This window comes from Urocitellus parryii, chromosome 5 (genome assembly GCF_045843805.1).
Source record: "Urocitellus parryii isolate mUroPar1 chromosome 5, mUroPar1.hap1, whole genome shotgun sequence".
Taxonomy (NCBI): domain Eukaryota; kingdom Metazoa; phylum Chordata; class Mammalia; order Rodentia; family Sciuridae; genus Urocitellus; species Urocitellus parryii.
This window is the reverse complement of record NC_135535.1, coordinates 47,236,080-47,259,825: the sequence shown is the minus strand read 5'-3', so window position 1 is coordinate 47,259,825 and position 23,746 is coordinate 47,236,080. Positions and strand designations below refer to the sequence as shown.

At 36.8% G+C, this 23,746-nt stretch overlaps 1 protein-coding gene across 1 annotated transcript in view; it reads left to right on the top strand.

The window, feature by feature from the left end:
* Frs2 (fibroblast growth factor receptor substrate 2) overlaps positions 1 to 15,673 on the top strand; it is a 118,920-nt gene extending 103,247 nt beyond the window's left edge. The window contains exons 4-8 of the mRNA XM_026386669.2: positions 4,159 to 4,250; positions 6,760 to 6,946; positions 7,982 to 8,140; positions 8,474 to 8,637; positions 9,964 to 15,673. Of these exons, the coding sequence (XP_026242454.1) occupies positions 4,159 to 4,250; positions 6,760 to 6,946; positions 7,982 to 8,140; positions 8,474 to 8,637; positions 9,964 to 10,914 (1,553 nt within the window). The 3' untranslated portion in view covers positions 10,915 to 15,673. The remainder of the gene's footprint in view (positions 1 to 4,158; positions 4,251 to 6,759; positions 6,947 to 7,981; positions 8,141 to 8,473; positions 8,638 to 9,963) is intronic.
* The last annotated feature ends 8,073 nt before the right edge of the window (positions 15,674 to 23,746 follow it).

The following is a 23,746-nucleotide window of genomic DNA, read 5'->3' as shown; positions in this document are numbered from 1 at the left end:
TCTAGGTTAAGTCAGCAAACAAATAAAACATGGTATTTTGAAGTATGATTAAACTCCTGATGCAGCAGCAGAGGCTAAGAATATTAATGGCCAGATCTAGGTGAGTTAAAATTACCTTAGGTAAAAAGGGCCCAAGCCCACAACTTAATAATTTTTCTTTTTAAATTGGAGAATTTAATGTATTTGTTGTTGTTGTTGTTAGATATACGTGACAATAGAGTATATTTTGACATATTATACATACATGGAGTGTAACTTCCCATTCTTGTGGTTGTACACGATGTGGAGTTAACACTGGTTGTATATTCATTTTTGAACATAGGAAAGTTACGTCCGATTCATTCTACTGTCTTTTCTATATCCATTCCCTCTCCCCAATGTTTTCTTAAAAGCAAGCTCTTTGCCTTCTATTTGCTGACTCTTCCATCTCCAAAGAATAAGGAAAAATGGTTTTAATTAAACCAAGAAAATATATATGAACTTAAAATATTCAGTAGACTCATTGAAATATCGATCTTCCCAAATAGGAGCTATCTTTTTTCTTGAATATACCCTAGTTCATTTTTTGAGGGTGCATAACAAAAGCATTTGCATTTTTGCTGAGTTATTGGCTTGGAAGAGTGATGCTGATGAGACCACATAGTTTCTCATTAAGTGTTTATACTATTAGTGCATATTATTAAGTTTCAAATAACTCAGATGTGGTCTCCAAATATTAATCTGGTGGTCATAAATGCAGAATAGTTAGTATTTAGCCTTTCCCATTGCCTAGGATTTTATGGTTCAAGAGGAATCTGGCAGGGGGGCACTGCGGTTGTAGCTTAGTGGCAGAGCATTTGTTTAGTATGTGTGAGGCACTGGCCTGATCCTCAGCACCACATAAAAATAAATAAATAAAGGCATTGTGTCCATCTACCCCCCCCTTCCCCCCAAAAAATAGAGGAGTCGGGGGAAGTGAATAAATTTGACATTAAAAAATCTCTTTTGAGGGCTGAGGATGTGACTCAGTAGTAAAGCACCCCTGGATTCAGTCCCCAAGAGCAAAATAAATGATGAGTGGATAAAGTAAGTTAGCAAGTAAGTTTTTGAAAAAGGGTGTGAGGGTTCCTCTTTCTAGAAGTTGGAAGATGGACAACTGCCTATATTCTAGCAGTTTCAGTCCCTCACTCATACCAAGCATGTTAGATTTTGTTTTTTTGTACTGGGATTTGAAAACGTAGGGTGCTTTACCACTAAACTATATCCTCAGTTCTTCTTATTTTGAGACGGGGTCTTGCTAAGGTGCTGAGCCTGTGTTCTTTTTCTTTTTCCATTTTCTTTAGTTAGCTCTAATCTTTCAACTTTTTTTCCTAACGGTCAGATGATCTATCACTTCAAACTCATGCATTGCCAACATCTTTTAATTTCTTTGTTCTCTTATCTCTGACCCTGGACTGCAGAGCATAGCTAGCAAACTGCATAATCTTGATCTCTATCCTTCACTGAGCTCTCATCACAGCCTACTTAGTCTAGCTACCTTTTGGGGGGGGTAGTACTTTGATGACTGATCTTACCAGTCTCCATAAATCCCTCATTCTATAAGCCTTTAGTTCTGTTTTACAATAGAAATTTAGGATGATAAATGTTATCTGCTTCAGGTTGTCTTTATGCTCTACTCATCCTTATTTCTTCCCTGGGCCCTCAGAACTCTGCTCATATTCTAATAGAAGGTTGATTATGGTGCATAATCTATTTACGTCTCTTTCTCTCCATTTAGACTTACTGCTCTTCAGAAGTACAAGCAGTGACTTAATCATCATTGCACCATGATACTTTTTTTTTTTTTTTTTTTGGTACCAGGGATTGAATTCAGGGGCGCTCAACCACTGAGCCACATCCCCAGCCCTATTTTGTATTTTATTTAGAGACAGGGTCTCACTGAGTTGCTTACTGCCTTGCTGTTGTTGAGGCTGGCTTCAAACTTTCGATCCTTCTCCCTCAGCCTCCCAAGATGCTGGGATTATAGGCGTGCACCACTGTGCCTGGCTGTATCATGATACTTAGTTGTCATATTAGTTAAGAGTAAAATATCAACCATCATGGATCTTAACTAACTTTACTGGATAGTATACCTTTAATCTTCTTAGTACTTAAATCTGCCAGGCATTCTTCACTTTTGTTCAGTAAAGCCCTGTTCAGCTCACAAAGGGACTGAAGCACTTACTGTGTGCTAGGCATTGTGTTGGCACTAGCAATGCAAGAACAAATGAGGTCTGCCTTTGCAAACTGTGGCAGGAGAACAACAGATAAACAGCCTGTCACAATTCTACTAAGAATTGTGGGATAGGTGCTTTGGTATGGGAAGCCCAGGTTGGTTGGAGCCATAAAGAGTTCCTAGAGGCACTGGCTTCTGAAACTTGAGAAAGAGAAGCAGCAGAAGGAGAGTGGTTATAGAATGATGTGAGAGAATAAAGATTCTCTGGGTAAACTGTAGCTTGTTCAGTCTGATTAGACTAAGGGTAGGGCTTAAACAGAGGGCAGGAAGAGTTAAAACTGAACCTTTTAACCAGATTTTGAAGGACCTTATGCTATACTGAAGATTTAAAATTTTATCCTGAAAGTGGTGGAGAAGCACTGAAGAATTTTAAACAAGTTTCAATCAGATTTATGTTTATATTTTGTAGCTCCTGTGTTCCCCTCCCTCTCCCTTTTCAACTGTTGTCATATTCATTCTGGTTCTTTCCCAAAATTAGAAGTGTTAATTTTGAATTTTTCCTGTTTGTTCATTTGGAATGCTCTTGAACACTTAGCATTGCCTATATAACTTTTTATTGCTAATCTTCTGTGGAAAAGAACAATTATATAGACATACCTATCCATTCTGCCAATATTCTCTGTGTAACATTACTGCTTAAATTTTGAGTTGGTCTTCTCTCTTACTAATGTACTATTCCAAATTGAAATTGTATCTTATTAACAAATTTCTGTCTTGAGGGTGTATAAGAGAGCCTATAGTGACTAATAAGAACCAAAGGCATTGTGGGACATGCTGAATACCAACAACTCGGGAGGCTAAAGCAGGTGAACCACAAGTTCCAAGATCAGCCTCAGCAATTTAGTGAGACCCTGTCTCACAATTTAAAAAGGACTGGGGATGTAGCTCAGTGGTAAAGCTTTCCTAGTTTTAATCTCCAATTACTGCCACCCCCACCCCAATCCTGCCAAGCTAGAAGTCTAGCGTCTAGCAAGGTTTGGAAATTTTTTTTTTTTTTAAAGGACATGAAATCCCTATTGTGATAATAGAGGATTAATTATGTGATTAACTCTTAAATAATAATACATTAATTGTTTAAATAGTATTATATGTCAGATTATAAATTGCTTTGTTTTTTAAGTAATTTTAAAATATGTGACAGACTTTTGTAACTTAAACTGGAAATTTGAGGTTTCTGTCACATCTGCTTTACAAAAATTTGTTCTTATTGTCACTAAGCAAAGTTGACCAACTTGCTGAGCACAGTGGCACACACCTATAATCCTAGTGGTTTAGGAGGCTGAGACAGGAGGATTGTGAGTTCAGAGCCAGCCTCAGCAAAAAGCAAGATGCTAAGCAACTCAGTGAAACCCTCTCTCTAAATATAATAAAAAATAAGGCTGGGGATATGGCTCAGTGGTCAGGTGCCCTGAGTTCAATCCCTGGTAACCCCACCCCACAATTGACCAATTAGTTATTTGAAATTTAGCTTCAGCCATAAACCTTGTTGGAGCTTAATTTTCTTCTGTATCAAAATATTATACTTTGTATGGAAATGAGACAGTGAAACTCATTAATTTATACATTCATAATTATAATTAAAAATATCATGCTTGTGTTAGATGATTTTTTCTTTTCCCCAGCACTGGGGATTGAAACCAGGGCCTCATACATACTAAGCAGGTGCTCTACTGATGAGCTACATCATCAGTCCTTTTTAAAATTTTTATTTTGAGGTAGGGTTTTGCCAAGTTACCCAGGCTGATATTAACCTACAATCCTTCTGCCTCAACCTCCTGAGTAGCTACAATCATAGGTGTGTGCTACTGTGCCTGGCTATGTTAGATGATTTCTAAAGCCCTTTTCTGTTTTGTGGTTTTTATATCCTTCACCAAATAATTTTCTCCAAATTATTTTCCATGTAGTGCTCACATGGTCTTCTGAAGAAGCCATGGGTAGCTGTTGTAGCTGTCCAGATAAAGACACTGTGCCAGATAACCATCGGAATAAGTTTAAGGTCAGTAAAACCGGTTGAGCTATATATCTCACCACATACTTGGATGTACTTCTTTTACTTAATATATGTTACCTTTTCACTTTTATCACCAGACTCTCATTTGCTTCCCTCCCCCTATCCTGCCTTTTTTTGTGTGAATAAATAATGACATTTTCTTACTGACAATATGAAATTGTATTAGTCCAATTTTCATTAATATGACAAAATATCTGAGGCTAAATCATTACAAAGAAACTACGTTGTTTTAGTCAACTTTTGTACTGCTGTGACCTGACTACAAAAATTTTAAAGGAGGAAAAGTTTGTCCCCCGGAGTTTCAGAGGTCTGAGTTCATAGATAGTCATAGTCAATTTTATTGCTGTGGACCTGAGATGAGGCATAATAACATCATGGCTAAAGAGTGGAGGAGGAAACAGCTCCAGACAAGGCCTCCAGGAAGCAGAAAGAGAGACACTGCAGAGCAGGGACAAAATACATATCTTAAAGGCACATCACCACTAACCCACCTCCTGCAGCCACACCCTGTCTACAATGTACTGATTAGGTTAAGAGTCATGACCAAATCATTTCACCTCTGATCTTTCTTGTGTTGTCTCAAACATGAGCTTTTGGGGGATACCTCGTATCTAAACCATAAAAGAGGTTTAATTAGCTCACAGTTTGACTATACCACCTCATGGCAGATATAATCACAATGCTGGGAATGCGTGCAAGAAATTTACTTTCCAAGACTGAAATCTAAAGAGTCACTGAGGACTAACTGAGGTCCCTCAAGAACTACCTTAATGCCGTCTGAGGGCATGCCCCAGTATTAAGGAGCATCTCAGCATTGCCATACTGTAGACAAAGCCTCTGACACATGAACCCTTGGGGACTAGCAACATCCTAACCATAGTAGGAATCCTTTTTTATTTTTCATTTGGTCTTCTGTATTCAATTAACCATACAGTTCTGGTAATACTTTCTTTAAAATGTCATTTTATAAGTGCCTTTCAATTTCATCACCACCTGTTATTGTAACAAATACTTGAGATAAATCAACTTATAGAGAATAGGTTTATTTTGGCTCACAATTTTGGAGGTTTCAATCCATGATCTATTTGCCCCCTTGCTTTGAGATTGTGACAAGATAGCAGTCCATCATGGCAGAGTGCATGGTGGAGCAGAACTACCCACCTCATAGCAAAGAACAAAAAGAAGAAGGAGGAGGAGGATCTCAGTATTTACTTCAAGGGCACACCCTTTATAACCAGAAGATCTCCCACAGGCTCTACTTCTTAAAAGGTTCCACTGCTTTCCACTTGTGCCCCAGGCTTGGGTCTAAGCCTTTAGCACATAGGTCTTTAGGGGACACTTAAGATCCAAATTGTAGGGCTGGGGTTGTGGCTCAGCGGTAGAGTACTCGACTAGCGTGTGCGAGGCCCTGGGTTCGATCCTCAGCACCACATAAAAATAAATAAATAGAGATGTCCAACTTTAAAAAAATATATATATAATATATATATATATTTTCTGACAATATGAAAATGTATTAGAAAAATATATAAAGAAAAAGATCCAAACTGTAGCACCACCTTTCCGTTATAATTTTCATGCATACTTAGATGATTTCTTAATTGTACTTTATTTCAATCACCCTGTGACCCATCCTATAGTTGCCATCATATTGATCTTCTTTCATCATTTATTAACTTGTTTGCTGAAACTCCTGTGGTATTTTGTTACATATAGGCTGAAAGCACCCACAGCTATTAAGTGTCTCATAATCTGACTTCTCTGCTCTAAGTCATAGCCTCTGGATCACACTAACCTAGTTTAGGTCACACCTCTCCTACTTTATAGTTTCGACCTTGGGCAGAGTACTTTATCACTAAGTCTTAATTGCATTTTAGTTTAGGGTTGTTATAAGGATTAAATGAGAAAAATATACATAAAGCACCTTACCTTGTCCCAGGGCAATAACTTCTCTATAAATTCTTACCTGTTATTCTTAGTGTTGGACACGCTCAGCAGTACATTTCTTTACCTGAACTCTGTGCCAGTCTTATTTTGGTCTCTTTGAAAGGTATCTTCTTTGTTGTATTTTAGCATTACATATTCATTTTGTGTCCTACATCTCCTAAGCAACCAGATTTTCCCTCTTATTTGATTTCCTGTCTAAATTTAATTTTACCCCATGTCCAACTAAAGGCCCTCCTTTTCTTATATAAAGGTTTCTCCAATAACTGCAGATGACAGTTGCTACCTTCTACAGTTTCTGTTGCATTCATTTGTCAATTAATAATACAGAGTTTTGTAGTGTCAACTTTGTGCTTGTGTATCTTGTTTCTCCAGTAGGAGAGTAAATTCCTAACAGATGTGAACTAGGCATTATGCTATTACACATTTCTGCCCTACACACACACATTAGTTGATGAATGAACAACAAGCAAGTAACTGAATCAATCAGCAACAGTGCATTTTCCTGATGAATTGGTGAAATGTTTGTATGACTGTCATCTTCTTTTAGGTCATTAATGTGGATGATGATGGGAATGAGTTAGGTTCTGGCATAATGGAACTTACAGACACAGAATTGATTCTATATACCCGCAAACGTGATTCAGTAAAATGGCACTACCTCTGCCTGAGACGCTATGGCTATGACTCGAATCTCTTTTCTTTTGAAAGTGGCCGAAGGTGTCAAACTGGACAAGGTATTATCATATTTGAAATATTGTTTTTTAGTTATTTTATATACAGTTTTGAAATTAATATTTACTTTTCTCTTAAAAGAAAATTCCCCAAATAGGTGGGTTGTTAAGAAAAAATATAACAAACTTTGTATTTATCAAGCATGTATTAAGCACGTTTTCTATGTCAGAAATTTTGACTTGTGTTAACTTTAAGGGGTAGGCCAGTAAGTGATTTTTCCTGTTAAATTGACTCAGTATCTGTATTGTTTTTATTTGGGGAAAGAACCTAAACTTTGAGTTGAACGGAACAGATTTTTTTTGTTTGTTTGTTCTGTTTTGGTTTTTTTTTTTAGTTTTTTATTCTGTTTTGTTACTATTTAAATGGCCTTGGCAAGTTATTTGTCCTCTCCTGCACTTTATAAAAGGGGAATGGTAATACTTATGTTACAGATAAACAAGATAACGAAATAACTCTTTTTTTTTTTTTTTTTTTTTTACGAAATAACTCTTAACAAGGGGCTTGTTAAATGGTAAAGGATTACCTTGTTAATGGTGAGTTGAGCTCCCCCTGCTGTTAAAAGCAGAGTGGAGTAAGTGTAAACATCTTGTCTGCTTTGTTTTGGGTCATGTCTTTTTTTTTTTTTTTTTTTTTTAATGGTTTCTTTTTTTTTTTTTTTTTTTTTAAGAGAGAGAGAGAGAGAGAGAATTTCAATATTTATTTTTTAGTTCTTGGCGGACACAACATCTTTGATTGTATGTGGTGCTGAGGATCGAACCTGGGCCGCACGCATACCAGGCGAGCGTGCTACCGCTTGAGCCACATCCCCAGCCCCATGGGTCATGTCTTTTAAATAAGTGAAAACTGTTCTGAGAACTCTGTTATTGGGTTTATGTTTTGAAAAAGGGAATATCGTTAATTTATCAAATTTATTTAGAAGGCCTTTTTTGCTGTTGGCAAAAGAAATGTTTTCTTGACAATTTTGTTTTTTGACAGATGCTCTTATAACTTTTTTAAAGGTGTGGTTGCCATTTTTCCCTTTGGGCTTATATTTGTAGGAATCTTTGCCTTTAAGTGTGCCCGTGCAGAAGAATTATTTAACATGTTGCAAGAGATTATGCAAAACAATAGTATAAATGTGGTAGAAGAGCCAGTTGTAGAAAGGAATAATCATCAGACAGAATTGGAAGTCCCCAGAACACCTCGAACACCTACAAGTAAGTAGCATTTTTCCCTCTCATAATTTGAATATTAGACTATGGGAAATATCAGATATAAGCTGTATGTTGTGAATATTTTTATAGCACTAGAAATCACCATTTATTTATAGAAGCATTGTTATCAATTTTTTAAAACTGTTAGCTATAAATTTGTTTAAAAAATGTTTATCTAAAATATGGGTGGGGGAATGTTGTTTTTGCTCTAATTTCTATATGTCTCACAAGAAACCTCTTTCTTAATCCTTAGTCAGATTAGATTCTTATTCATTTTTATTCTCTCTGCCCCTACCCCCATCTCCCTGCCTTCTTAAACCAATAAACAAAACTTAGCTCCAGGGTTTGCTGCTCAGAACTTACCTAATGGATATCCCCGATATCCCTCATTTGGAGATGCTTCATCTCATCCTTCAAGCAGACATCCTTCTGTAGGAAGTGCTCGCTTACCTTCAGTTGGTGAAGAATCTACACATCCTTTGCTTGTGGCTGAGGAACAAGTAAGCATGTGGCTCAGTGGTAAAGCACCCCTGGATTCAATCCCTAGTACTAAAGGGGGAAAAAAAATTATGCTGCTTTTCATGTCTTAGTCTTATAATCACTGAACTACTTGTAAAAAGGTAGATATTGTTGATGTTGTTATGGAGCTAGGTTTCTAACTATTCTAATTTTCATTTGTGGAATGAAACATCTGGTTGACCATCATCTATTTATTATCTCACCTTTTGTAAAACCGTAAGATTTTTCAGCATCAGAGATTTTTAGTGTTTTTAAAGTAAATTTCTTTGTGTTCTTTACATAGTAAATAAGTTCTTACATTGTTTATTTTGATTATATTTTTCCCCAGTGTTGCCTTTCATTCTTAAATCTTAAAATTTTTTAGACTTCCAAATATTTTTATATCATCTCTCCAAAATGCCATTGAGCTTTTTTAAAGAAGTCTTTCTTTCTTTCTTTCTCTTTTTTTTTTAAGTAGTGATGATTTCTTACTGTGTGTTATTTATTTTATATCTTCATTTTAGGGTTTTTCTCTTTATACAATAGTCAGATAATCAATAAATAGTAATAAATTTATCTTTTCCTTTTCAATACTTGTTATTTCTTATTCCTGAATCATGTTTTAATGCACTGATAAGAATTCATAGAACAACAGCAAAGTGATAATCCCTATTTTATTTCTGATTTTTTAATAGAATGTTTTCATATTTCACCATCAAGTGTAACACTGCATGTTAAAGTAGTTATTCATTTACCAAAGTAGGAACATATTTTAGATATTTTTATAATTCTCCCCTCTCTCTCCCTACCTGGTTTGTTTGTTTTTTTGGGGGGGTAGTACCAGGGATTGAATCCCAGGGCACTTAACCAAGAAGCCACATCCCCACTTCTTTTTATTTTTTATTTTGAGACAGGGTTTTGATAAGTTGCTTAGGTCTCAGCCTCCCAAGTCACTGGGCTTATAGCCACCATGCCTGGCTCTCTGCCTTTTTATTAGTTTAAAAAAAAAAAAAAAGGTGCAAAAGTCTTAAGAGTAGATTTGAGAGCTGGGCATAGTGGTGTGTGCCTGGTAATCCCAGCAACATGGGAGCCTGAGGCAGAAGGATGGCATATCTAAGGCTAACCTCAGCAAAAGTGAGGCCGCTAAGCAACTCAGTGAGACCCTATCTATAAATAAAATACAAAATAAGGCTGTGGCTCAGTGGTAGAGTGCCCCTGAGTTCAATGCCCGGTACCAAAAAACTTTTGGTAATGTGATGGGGTCAGACTTTTAAGTTTTTAGTTATTTATTTTTAAATAAGTTACTGATTTACTTTGTTTCATTTTAGATACATACCTACGTCAACACTACAGGTGTGCAAGAAGAACGGAAAAATCGCACAAGTGTGCATGTCCCATTGGAGGCAAGAGTTTCTAATGCTGAATGCAACACACCAAAAGAAGAACCAAGTAGTATTGAAGACAGGGACCCTCAGATTCTTCTGGAACCTGAAGGTGTCAAATTTGTTTTAGGACCAACCCCTGTTCAGAAGCAATTAATGGAAAAGGAGAAACTGGAGCAACTTGGAAGAGATCAAGTTAGTGCAAGTGGTGCGAATAACACAGAATGGGACACTGGCTATGACAGTGATGAACGAAGAGATGTACCCTCTGTTAACAAACTGGTATATGAAAATATAAATGGGCTATCTATCCCTAGTGCCTCAGGGGTCAGGAGAGGTCGTCTGACATCTACCAGTACCTCAGATACCCAGAATATCAACAACTCAGCTCAGAGAAGAACTGCATTATTAAACTATGAAAATTTACCATCTTTGCCTCCAGTTTGGGAAGCCCGCAAGCTAAGTAGGGATGAAGATGACAACTTAGGACCAAAGACCCCATCTCTAAATGGCTACCATAATAATCTAGATCCAATGCATAACTATGTAAATACAGAGAATGTAACAGTGCCGGCAAGTGCTCACAAAATAGAATATTCAAGGCGTCGGGACTGTACACCAACAGTCTTTAACTTTGATATCAGACGCCCAAGTTTAGAACACAGGCAGCTCAATTACATACAGGTTGACTTGGAAGGTGGCAGTGACTCTGACAACCCTCAGACTCCAAAAACGCCTACTACTCCCCTTCCACAAACCCCTACCAGGCGCACAGAGTTGTATGCTGTGATAGACATTGAGAGAACTGCTGCTATGTCAAATTTGCAGAAAGCACTGCCACGAGATGATGGTACATCTAGGAAAACTAGACATAATAGTACTGATCTGCCCATGTGAGCCTGGAAAGCATTATGTTGTTTGCACCTTTGTGAAGTTTTTTAAAATGAAGATGCAAGTGCTTCATTTTCATTTCTACACTAACTCCTTTTATAGACTGATAAAAATTTTTTCTGAATATTTCATGTGCATCTTTAACTAAAGGGAATTAATGTAGAGCAGGTACTCCTTAAAGAAGACTAATTTCATTATATACTACTCATTATTGTATAGCAGCATTCCCATTTTCACAGTGCCTATTTAAAATGAGAGTTGAAATGAATGACATGCTGGTTGATTTTTATTCAACATTCTGGACTTACGTGTATCTTTCGTGTCTAAGTCATGGTTGGCATTTAAACTTTTTATAAAGCCTCTTGATAATGTGCATTGCTAACACATAACTCTAGGGCTTTGAAAGTAATATTTGCAGATTCACTTCACAGTATGTGGCCTCCAGCATGTTAACCTGAGGAATCCTTTATTTCACTAGTTAAAGGCTTTTTGACTTGAGCCAAAACATATGAAAAGGAAACAGAAATACCACACCTCCTTTGATAGCAGTCAGCTCCTTTGCCTTCAGTGTTACTAGAAAGAGTCTGTGTCATGAATATAGTTTGCTGTTGGTGTGTGCTGAAAGACAGGCAGGAGATAAGATTTTCTGTTTACTCATCTCATGATGTGATTTGAAGGGCATGTTTGGGTATCTTACTCAGAATTACAGTAGGCTTAAGAATCAGTCTCAGGTCACTTTACCCAAAAACATTTTTTTGAAAATCTGAACCAAGATCTGTTGAATTTTCTCTCCTATAGCTTATTGGTAACACATTGTTTTCTGGAGGCTTTTGTGTCATTTGGTTCCCATTTAACTTCAATTTCTTAGTGTTTGGGATGTCATATTTTGTTGTTTAATGTCTTTATCAATTTAAAATGTTTGAGTTTGTATATAGTTTTGAAATTGGATTATGTGTTCATTGTTTCTTAGTTTGCATTTTTGTCAAATTATGGTTTTGAAGGTTCATTTGGAACTTACTGTTATTCTATAACAGGGTTGCCCTTGTCCAGTATTTATTTATATGCTATTTACTTTTCAAGTTGAAAAAAACCATTTTCTCAATTTTAAATTTCTCTTCTGTCTATATGCGATATCTTTAGCAGCTGAGAAAAGAAAGAAAAATCCTTTCAACATGCAAAGTTCCCTAAAGGTACTATGTTTTCTCTGTGGACACTCTCCTCAGCACTTTAGCAGGAATTCCCTCAGCTACGTTGCTGCAGTTGTACTCTTGCTCACTCTGCTGTTCCTTGGCTCTGCTGTCCTTTCACTTGTAGTCAGATCTCTGATTATCCCTTGATTTCAGTGGAATGTTAATATTGTTGCCAGCATAGCAGGTACAGTGGAAGTCTTGTAGTAATGAGATTGTGTCATAGAGTGTAAAATGAACAGAAGTTTATATATACTGAGGAGAGTTCAGATGTCAAACTCTTGGAAAATCAATGTTCCATATTCCAAAACACTAGAAAATACAAGAGACGATTGAGTAGAAAGAAGGTTGGGTAACCTTGCAAAATATTTTATTGTTTTTCTCTAAATATGAGGAAGTTTAAGATTGTGGTCTGGATCTACCAGATGTAACTAAGGTTAATTTAGTAAGAAAACATTTCAGTTATGTAACATCCAATTTATCCAATAAATAACCTAGTGATAGAAGAATGAATGGATTAGCAGAACAATAGAGTGGGACCATTATTTAAAAAAATACTACAGGTATCTTTTTCATCATTTTCAGTGCCATTATTTTATTAGCATAGCAAGAATTTTGTGGTCATCCCGTCCCGTCCCTTCCCCCGTCCCCCCCCGAATTTGGTGCTTACTAAAAGGTTCACTGTTCTCTTAAAAAGCAGTGGTGTAGATGTGCAGTTTCCCTGATTCCATTTTTAATATGTTGTTCCATTTTTATTCTTTCTTAGTAGATTTGCTAATTGTGCCAAATTTATGTACTGGTTTTTGTAATATGGAAGAATTATTATTATGGAACCAATGCACATGGTTTTCTCTGAAACAAGCAGTCAAGGCAGAATATAAATCTCCAAATGAAAGGGCTGATCTGTTTATTCATTTTGGAGGTTGGATACTTTATTTTTCTTTGCCTCATCTTTTTTACTTTTTCCTCCAGATTCTAATTTAGTTTTTATATTTTTTTAGGTAACTAAGATAATCAGTACAATTTATGCTTTAAATGCTGTGTGCTTTAAAAATGAAAATGGGACCAATTTGTCTGCTAAGAAGTTGATTTTAAGGTACTGTAAGAATATTAGGAAGAGATATACAACTGGTGTTAATTCTGGATGTCTTCTGGAAGTCACCTGTATTCCTATTTAATGAAAAGTAAGTTAGAATACTACTTGTCCTTCACAGTAGTCTAGTAATGGGTAGTAAGCCCTGTCCTGGAAGAATGTACCTATTACCAGGTGCATTTTAGATTGCAATATTTTACTGGCATATAATTGTGGCCATATGTCTCTGATTTTCTGAGACTAATCTAATTTTAGATATTTGGTTTTGTTCATAGAACATGTGATTCTACTTTTTGGCTTTGGAAATATAATCATTGTTCATTTGGGTTTCCTAGTAGAACCCTCTTTTATCCATATTGATCATAACAACATTTATCCCAGACCAGGGTTGGAAGCTGATATGGGTATTACCTATGTTTTTCTTAGTGTTTTATTTCACAGTTTGATTTTCCTTTTAAAAATGAAAATACGGTGCCTTCCCTCTCTCCAGGAAGATTGGCAAAGAGTTCCTTTTATTGACTGCTGCTGTGGAGTGATGAGATACGCACTTTACTCTTGAAGACTCAGTAAAAAACTTTTCACTTCTCAGTATATCCAGAATAGATCGCATGTGGGACTTAAAAAAATTTGCCAAGCAGTTTTTGTTTTTATAGATATTAATGTTTACCCTCCCTGCCCCCAGTTCAATGTTATTAGAATAAGTCAAACTGATGTTTATCTTCCTACCCACTTCCCAAACTTTGTGGCACAGTATATAAAAATGTACCTCAGTAATGTTCTGTTAAAAATGGGACAGGGGCCTTATGTTTTCATAATTTACAACAATGTGCCATCAGGTGTTTGCCTCAAGTTAAAGATTTTAACAAACTGACAAGTACTTCCCAGTTTCCCCCTGTGCTGTTCCTAACCCATAATGCCTAAGTGTTTTGTGCAATGTGTAGTGTGTGTATAAATATATATATTTGGGAAATAGACATACCATCAAAGGCATCATTCAGGAGTAACTGATGTATTGGCATCTCATTCATATTTCTGATGTGTGAGGTATGTGGTACTAATTACCTTTTCCTTGATGTTTGCCAAATTTGAATAAAGGCATTGGTACGAAATTACAGAATGTATAGAAAATGTTTTTGGCTTGAAAAATTAACAAATATTTTATGACATACCACAATATACTCTGCCCAAACCAGCACCCTATCTATCTTTTCCCTGTTCTTTACATCTCTGTTCCCCATCCTTACTTCCTCATTTTTTGGGGGTATAACATTTCTTTTGTAGCATCATTATAGTTGCAATTTATGACAATTGGGCGATATAGCATGGAAACAGACTGGTATCAATAGTACAGTAGTCACCAGTGTGCCACATTTGCATTAGTAAATGCAAAATATACGTTTTATAAAGGACAAACTTTGTGTTATGTTTTTATTTGCATTGTATAATATTGTAAGATTATTGTATGTCCTAATTTGCATAATAAATGTTTTTTCCTACATAAAGGCATAAATATAGCAACTTTGTATAAAGGTAGCTTATTAGATTTTTATTTTTTTCTTTTATAAAAATTGTCTAACAGTGGGACTACCATTGCCAAATTGTATATGAAATATGAATTTTACCCCCATAATTAATTTCTTTTAAAAACATTCCATATTTCTCTAATAAGACATAAGTGATACTGTACTATGCACAAATTGTATTTTAATGCTGTTTCATATCAGCATTTAAAATTTTGGTTTGCATTTTTAATCTTGGCAAAACTTAACCACTGTTAATTTAAATAAAACCTTGTTGTATATGTAACATCATTTGCCCTCTGTCCCTTCCCACCCTTTGTTCTCTATTTCTCCCTATCAGTGCCAACTTCATACATTTTGTAGCATGGCAATAAAATACAACTTTTACACTGAGGCCGAGTGTGGCTTTTTGGAGGAAGTGGGGATGGGAGGATTGCCCTTTAGTTGTTCTTTGCATATAACTTTTTGCTATATAAGCCATGTTATCAGACATGAGAAGTTATATATGATGTAAACATGCTTTTAAGGACAAGTGTGAATGTGCTTTTAAGATTAATTTTTGTCATAACAAATAACTAATTTTTTTATCTTTGGAAAAGTCAGATTCTTGAAGTACAATCAAACCTTTATTAACTGGAGTACTTAAAGAATAAGCTAATAATTGAATTTTGTTCAACAAGGGCTAAGCAACACATTTTTAAAATCCTTATTTATTGTAGAGTACTAGAAGACTTTACTGTCCTAAAAATTATAATATGTAAAATGTGGTTTAATCTTAGATGATGTAGCATCTTGCAATGCCTTACTGTTGTCATTCTGGCATAAATATCCACAATGAGGTACTCAAGTTGATACTGGAAGCTGAGCTGACTATACACTGACCTTAAGCATTCATGAAAACTGCTTTGTTGAATAAAATCTGATCTGAGTTCTTATGGTCACTTTCCCTTTCTTGCCAAAAGTAGATTGCAATAAAACCCAATAAAAGTTTGGTTGGATACCTATTTAAAGTTTTATTGTATTTCTATTTCATGCATTCCTTGAAACTATGATAAAGGTTTTATTTCTTGGTCTTATATCACTGCCTTCATTTTCAAAGTAAATATATATCATGTTAAAGATTAGGTGGTTATTTGATGTGCTTTCTCACAGTTTTGTCTCCATTTTATGGTCAAACTTGTGGTTCTGTACTCTGGGATTCTCAACCTGATTTTTAGCCATTGAGTGAGATTGCAAAGCCTAGTTGCGTACAGCTCTGAGATGGAGGTCATTTTATATAATGTAGGGGGTAGACAACCTAACAAATGATTGGGTGCTTATACTTTGTGCCACACACTAGAAAGTGCTTGAATTGTTTACAGTGTGGTAGTAAGGATTGCATCTTAGAAAACCAACACATTCTTAGAATTTAAAAATTTGTTTGGCCAGGTGTAGTGGCGCACGCTTTTCCAGCAGCTCTGGAGGCTGAGGCAGGAGGATTGAGAGTTCAGAGCCAGCCTCAGTGAGGCTCTAAGCAACTCAGTGAGACCCTGTCTCTAATAAAATATAAAAAAGGTCTGGAGAGGCTGGGGTTATGGCTCAGTGGTAGAGCGCTTGCCTAGCAAGTGTAAGGCACTGAGTTGAATCCTCAGCACCACATAAAAATAAAATAAAGGTATTATATACATCTACAACTAAAAAAAATTTTTTTTAAAGAGGTTGGAGATGTGGCTCTAATTACCCCTGAGTTCAATTTCCAGCACCCTCCCCCCAAAAAATTGTTTGAATTATTTATGTGTTTTACCTTTGAAACTCTTTTGAGGAGAGTTGCTATTCACATGCCCTTACTTAATGAACATGAACCAGATCCTCTGCTAGTTAGATAACAGCCTTTGTCCTTAAAAGAATTTACAGTTAGTCATCCTTGTTTTAGTCAGCTTTGTCACTGCTGTGACTAAAGGACCCAACCAGAACAACTGTAGAGGAGGACAAGTTTACTTAGGGGCTCACAGCTTCAGAGGTCTATAGAAGGTCCGCCTCATTCAGGGCTCAAGGTGAGGCAGAACATCACAGCAGAAAAGTGGTAGAGGGAAGCAGCTCACATGGTAATCAGAAAGCAGAGAGAGAGATGCCACTCTCCAGATACAAAATATATACCCCCATAGCCAAACCCCCAATGAACCACTTCCTCCAGCCATACCCCAGTCACCACTCACTCAACCCCATTAGGGATTAGTTCACTAATTAGTTGAAGGTTATGACCCAATCATTTCTCCTCCAAACCTTTCATTGTCTCACCTGTGAGTTTTTGGCAGACACTACATATAAACTTCATTGTTTCTTTTGCTAAGAAACTTTTTTTAGTTTGAATCTGTCCCATTTATTGATTCTTGATTTTATTTATTGTGCTTTAGTAGGAGTCTTGTTAAGGAAGTTGGGGCCTAATCCAACGGGATGAAGATTTGGGCCTACTTTTTCCTCTATTAGGCTCAGGATCTTTGGTCTAATTCCTAGGTTCTTGATCCACTTTGAGTTGAGTTTTGTGCATGGTGAGAGATAGGGGTTTAATTTCATTTTGCTGCATATGGCTTTCCAGTTTTCCCAGCACCATTTGTTGAAGAGGCTATCTTTTCTCCAGTATGTTTTTGGTTCCTTTGTATAGTATGCAAGGATAACTATATTTATTTGGGTTTGTCTCTGTGTCTTCTACTCTGTACCATTGGTCTACATGCCTATTTTGGTGCCAATACCATGCTGTTTTTGTTACTATAGCTTTATAGTATAGTTTAAGGTTTGGTATTGTGATGCCTCCTGCTTGTGAAAAATCTTCTTGCTAAGGATTGCTTTGGCTATTCTGGATCTCTTTATTTTTCTAAATGCATTTCATGATTGCTTTTTCTATTTCTATAAGGAATGATGTTGGTTTTTTAAAAAATATTTTTAGTTATAGATGGACACAATACCTTTATTTATCTTTACATGGTGCTGGGGATTGAGTGCCTTACACATGCTAGATAAGTGCTCTACCATTGAGCTACAACCCCAGCCCATGATGTTGGGGTTTTAATTGAAATCACATTGAATCTGTATAGCGCTTTGGGTACTATGGCCAGCTACAGCCCCAGCCTCATTTTGACAATATTAATTTTCCCTATTCAAGAGCATAAGAGATCTTTCCATCTTCTAAGGTCATCTTTAGTTTCTTTGTTTAGTGTTCTGTAGTTTTCTTTTTCTTTTTTTTAAAGATATTTTTAGTTATAGATAGACACAATACTTTTATTTATTTTCATGTATTTGCTGAGGATCGAACCTGGTTCCCCACAAGTGCCATGTGAGCCCTCTACCACTGAGCCACGGCCCCAGCCCCATGTAGTTTTTGTTATAGAGGTCTTTCACCTCTTTTGTTAAATTGATTCTCAAGGATATTTGTTTTTTTTTTTTTTTTTTTTTTGGTTAATGTGAATGGGTTGTTTTCCTAATTTCTCTTTCAGAGGATTCATCACTGATGTATATAAATGCATTTGATTTATGGATATTGATTTTATATCCTACTTTGCTGAATTCACTTATTCTAGAATTTTCTGGTAGAGTATGTTAGGCTTTCTTGAAGGCTAAGCTCAGAATTGGCACAATGTTGGTTCTCCTGCATTCTATGAAATTATGAATCCTACCCGAATTCTCAGACAGGATTATGTAAAGGTGTGAATATAAAAAAATAGTTTATTCAGAGCTACCAATGTAACAGTGCCTTAAGGAAAGAGAATCAATACCTGCAGGTTTCAGCAGCACGTACACTAAAATTGGAACAAAACAGAGAATTAATACTTGATTGATGAGAAAAACAGGAATGGAGCTATCAAGGATGACCCCAATCCCCACCCCAGCCTTTTAGCTTGGGTGACTGGTTTGTTTATGGCTCCAGTTCACTGAGATTAAAAATATACTCTGGGTCAGGTGCATGTAATAGCAAGGCACTAAGCAACTCAGTGAGACCCTGACTCTAAATAAAATACAAAATAGGGCTGGGGACGTGGCTTAGTGGTCGAGTGCCCCTGAGTTCAATCCTCAGTACACTCATATACACACACATACACTCGGGAGTATAGGTTTGGAGAGAAAGTGGTGGGTTACCCACATGGAGATAGATGTCTAGTAGTTGAATAGTTTCTGGTTATAAATTTTTTGCAGCACTGGAATTGAACTCAGGACCTCACATATGCTAGGCAAGTGTTCCAGCATGAGCTACATCCCCAGCACCCGCCCACCCCACCTTTTAAATTTTTTTAATTTTGAGACAGGGTCTTCCTAAGTTGCCTGGGCTGACCTGGAACTTGTGATACTCCTGTCTTTGTCTCCCAAGTAGATGTGATTACAGGTGTGCACCACCAGATCTAGTTGATTCTGATTTTTTGTGTGTGTGTGTGCTGGAGTTTGAACCCAGGGCCTTGTGCATATGATGCAAGCACTCTACCAATTGAGCTATATCCCCAGCCCCTGATTTCTGATTTTCTATCCACAGCAATTTCCCCAGTAACAACGATGAGTGATCCTTTCAAAGACAATTTTTGAAGGTGTTATGACAATTCTTAAAGAGTTTCCCATTTTATTATGACAGTTCCCACAACTGAATAAAAGTTTTACTCCTACTAGCCAGGCCCAATGTACAGAAACAGAAGACTATATTTCAAAATTATTGGTCTGAGGTAAATTAGGATTAAAAAAAAAAAATCATTCACCATAGATGTTTGTCAGGGGCTTACTTGGAAATCCTGGAGAACCAGGGCTTGCATGACATCTAAATCTGGAACTGAGGAACCATCTAGGTTATTTACAGGTTTGTAGAAGGCACTGTATCCCAAGGATGGAATCAGGAAATATTTATGATCAAAAAGCTGTGAAAATGGAGTATGCCTGTAGTCCCTGTGGCTCACCGGGCTGAGGCAGGAGGATGGCAAATTCAAAGCCAGTCTCAGCAACTTAGCAAGGCCCTAAGCAACTAATGGAGACCCTGTCTCTAAATAAAATACAAAATAGGGCTGGGGATGTGGCTCAATGGTCAAATGCCCCCAAGGTCAATCCCTGATACCAAAAAAAAAAAAAAAGTGAAAATACAGGACTGTGCAAATAAATAAATGATTATTATTAGGACCCTTTGGGAAAGAGGCATAATGTAATTTTTTCACTCTCTCCTTACCCTGAATGGAGGAGCATTAAAGTTTAATCTCAATGCTTCTCAGTCCTACTAGACCCCATAGTTTTTTATAGTATTTTGTAAATCAACATTATTCTCTTCAAGTGAAAACTACTGATGATATAACCTCTTATATGTAATCTCAAAAAATAATACAATGCCTTGTAATATAAAGAATAAATAAATAGTTGGGCATGGTGGTATATGCCTGTAATCCCAGCCAAATATGGCAAGATGAAGGAGGATTGGAAGTTTTGAGGTCAACCTGGGCAATTTAGTTAGACTTAATTGGAAAATAATTGGTTGCTTGGGTGTTCACATTTAAATTTAAACTTGGAATCAACATGAATGCAACAGTCAAATGCACACTACAAAGGCAGTTATTCAACAATAAAATAGTTTACCTTCAACCTGTATCTTATAAATTTGGGGGGTGGGTACTGGGGATTGAATTCAGCGGCACTCAAACACTGAGCCACATTCCTAGCCCTACTTTGTATTTTATTTAGAGACAAGATCTCACTGTGTTGCTTAGCACATCACTTTTGCTGAGGCTGGTTTTGAACTAGCCATCTTCCCTAACCCTAACCTCCCAAGCCACTGGGATTACAGGTATGTGTGACTGTGCCCGGCTCTCTTACATTTTTTAATATTACCTTTTCTAATAAAACCTTTTTTTAAAAGTCTTATGTTGTGTGAGCGTATGTGAGAGACAGATTTAGGTTCTAGGCTCATTATGAACAGGTTGTTCAGCTGTGTGAATAAAAACCTGTGTGGGACCTGAAAAATTCACATAGGATGTGAAATAAATCTTTGTTATAAGGATTTCTTTGTGTACTGTAGGATATCTAGGGTCCCTGTTCCCCTCCCCCACAAATTATAGTAGTGATTCTCCATCATTTTGATAGCCTAAAAGGTTCTACGTATTTCTGAAAATGTCTTCCCCACTCACCACCACGTGGTCAATACCATTCCCACTGAGAACGACTGGAACTGGAAGCTAGAATAACATAAACAGAATGAAAAACAACAACAACTACTACATAATCTAGAGCAATGTATTGCTTGAATCCTGGTAAATTCTTTTCATAGAAATTGGAATTTTGAATTATATTGGTATTTGATATTACCACTTTTACAAACATCTCATTAGTTTACCTTGAAGAGATGACCTTGGCCTTATTTGCTCAGACTCAAGTGTCCTGTTCCCAGTGGCAAACTTTACCAAGTGTCAGAATTGTGTGATATCTGGATTTTATCAAGTTTTCCAACCTTTTCTTTACTACCTGAGGGTCTGATGGACTCTGACTCAGCATGACTGTGGACTTCAGATCCTTTATATGGTTTTTCTCCCCTGATAGTCTGAGTGTTTTTGAGAAATGTTGACAGGTCCCATAACTGTTCTAGTCATTATTGTGCCACTTCAGTTATTTCACTTCAGATAATGACTCCTGGTCCCCAATCATCTCTAGCCATCAAATAACATTATGCTATAGTGCTTTCCTTATCATGCCAAGCACATCCAAACTTAGTAGGCCACAATGTTTAGCAAAGCTTATTGGAATAATAACTAACTTAAACTGAGAGCTTATTGTAGGCCAAGCACTGTTCCAAACAATTCTGTCTTGGTGATGTTTATGTGACCTAGGTACTATTATTATCTCCCTTTTGCACAACAGGAAATACAGGCGATGTAACTGGAAGCTGGCCAATATCAATTCTGAAGGCCCGTATCCTGTGAAGGAGAAAGGAGAATGAAGGTGACAGAAAAGAGTTGTGAGGCAGGGAAAGGGAGAGTTAAAGAGAAGTAGAGACAAAGGGGCAGAGAGGAGGGGAAATAAGTGAGGAAAGAGTCTATCATAGAAACATGGTATTCAATATCTCGCTACCTCCTTAGCCCCTTAATCTATTTTATTTTATTTTTTTAAGAGGGAGAGAGAATTTTTTTTTTAAAGAGAGTGAGAGAGGAGAGAGAGAGAGAGAGAGAGAGAGAATTTTTTTTTAATATTTATTTTTTTTAGTTCTCGGCGAACACAACATCTTTGTTGGTATGTGGTGCTGAGGATCGAACCCGGGTCGCACGCATGCCAGGCGAGCGCGCTACCGCTTGAGCCACATCCCCAGCCCCCTTAATCTAGCTAATACAAATTGCTGTACAATTTATAAAAAGCTAAGAGACACTTTTTTTGGTAAACTTCATAAATTCAGCTAATGGATCACTCTCTGAAATCCATTACAAAACTAGTTTAGAGTTGTGACCTGATTCTAAAGCTGAGTATTTAACTTCTGGGAATAGTATAAATATCAAGAAAGGGGAGTAGGAAAAGAGGAAGAACTGAAAGATGAAATAGAGAAAAGACAAATTCTGAAGGGTCTGATTATAGACTGCTTTTAGTCTCAGTTCTGTGAGATGACAGGGCCTGCCTTCCAGTGCCATCCAAGTGTTTCATGCCATATTCATCCCACTCCTCCAAAGTATTAACAGGAGGGGACACTGATTTCCCCATCACTCACAATCTTAGGTTTACCTGCCACCTACAAGATGTAATACTATATTTATATCTCCAGGTATGTAATTTGCCCACAGTCCTTTTTAATACTAAGGAAGGCATCTTAGTTTCTCATTGTGACTCTTGTCATTCCCAGAAATGTCATCTGGAATCTGATCCTTAAAATTCATTTCCAGGTGGGCAGAATGGCTCGTGACTGTAATCCTAGCTACTTAGGAGGCCAAAGCAGGAGGATCAAAATGTTGAGGCCAGCTTAGGTAAAGTGGTGAGACACTGCCTCAAAATAAAATAAGGGTTGGGCATGTAGCTCACTGATTGATTGTCTACCATGGGTTCAATCTCCAACACAAGGGGGCAGGGGCCTGAGGGAAGAGCAAGTATTCTAGCGAAGAATAGAGAACTCTTGATAGATTTAAAATAATAATCTGTCCACCCCAAACACTGCTTTTCACATTGGACCTTAGGAATAATGTAACTAGGGTGAGAAGCTTTTTCTATACAGGATGAGATGGTAAATATTTTAGGTTTTATGAACCCTTACAATCTGTCATACCTACTCAACACATCATTATGTAATTCCGCCATTTTACTGCCACAGTTTAAAAATAAATGATTATGCCTGTGTTCCAACAAAGCTTTCTGAACACCCAAATATGAATTTCATACAATTTTCAATGTGTCATGAAAAAAAATTTTTTTTTTTTTGCAACCATTTAAAAGCATAAAAACCAGGGGCTAGAGTTGTAGCTCAGCAGTAGAGCGCTTTCCTAGCATGTGCATGGCCCTGGGTTCAATCCTCAGCACCACAAAAAAATAAAGATATCTGTCCAACTACAACTAAAAATATATATATATTTTTAAAAAATGCCTTGCTCTTGGGTCATACAAAAACAACAGTTTGGATTCGCCTCTGTATAGCTTGCCAACCCCCAGTATATATCTGAGGATAAAAACAACTAAAAATTGAAACCTCTCACTGTCAAAATCCAGGCACTTGCTAAGTGATTAAAAGAAGAAAAGTGGGTATCCATAGATGCTAGAAAACTAAATTCTTAAAGCACAGTTTTCTCTGGTCATCTTAGGGGTGTCAACTCACAGAAAGCAAAAAACTATTTTTAGTAAACTGAAATATTTGGAATCTTGATCTCTATCAAGACATCATGTAAGAACATAAATTACCTCTATTGTTGGAGGGGAAAAGAAACGAACGCACGAACTCCTGAAATGCGGAAAAAGGGCAAAGACAATTAAATGTTTTGCCTGAGTTCTAAGACCTTGTCCTACTAGGCAATCCAGGCCCAATTAGAAACAACATTTTAAAACTCAACAAAAGGAAAGAAATCCTCCCTTGTAATACT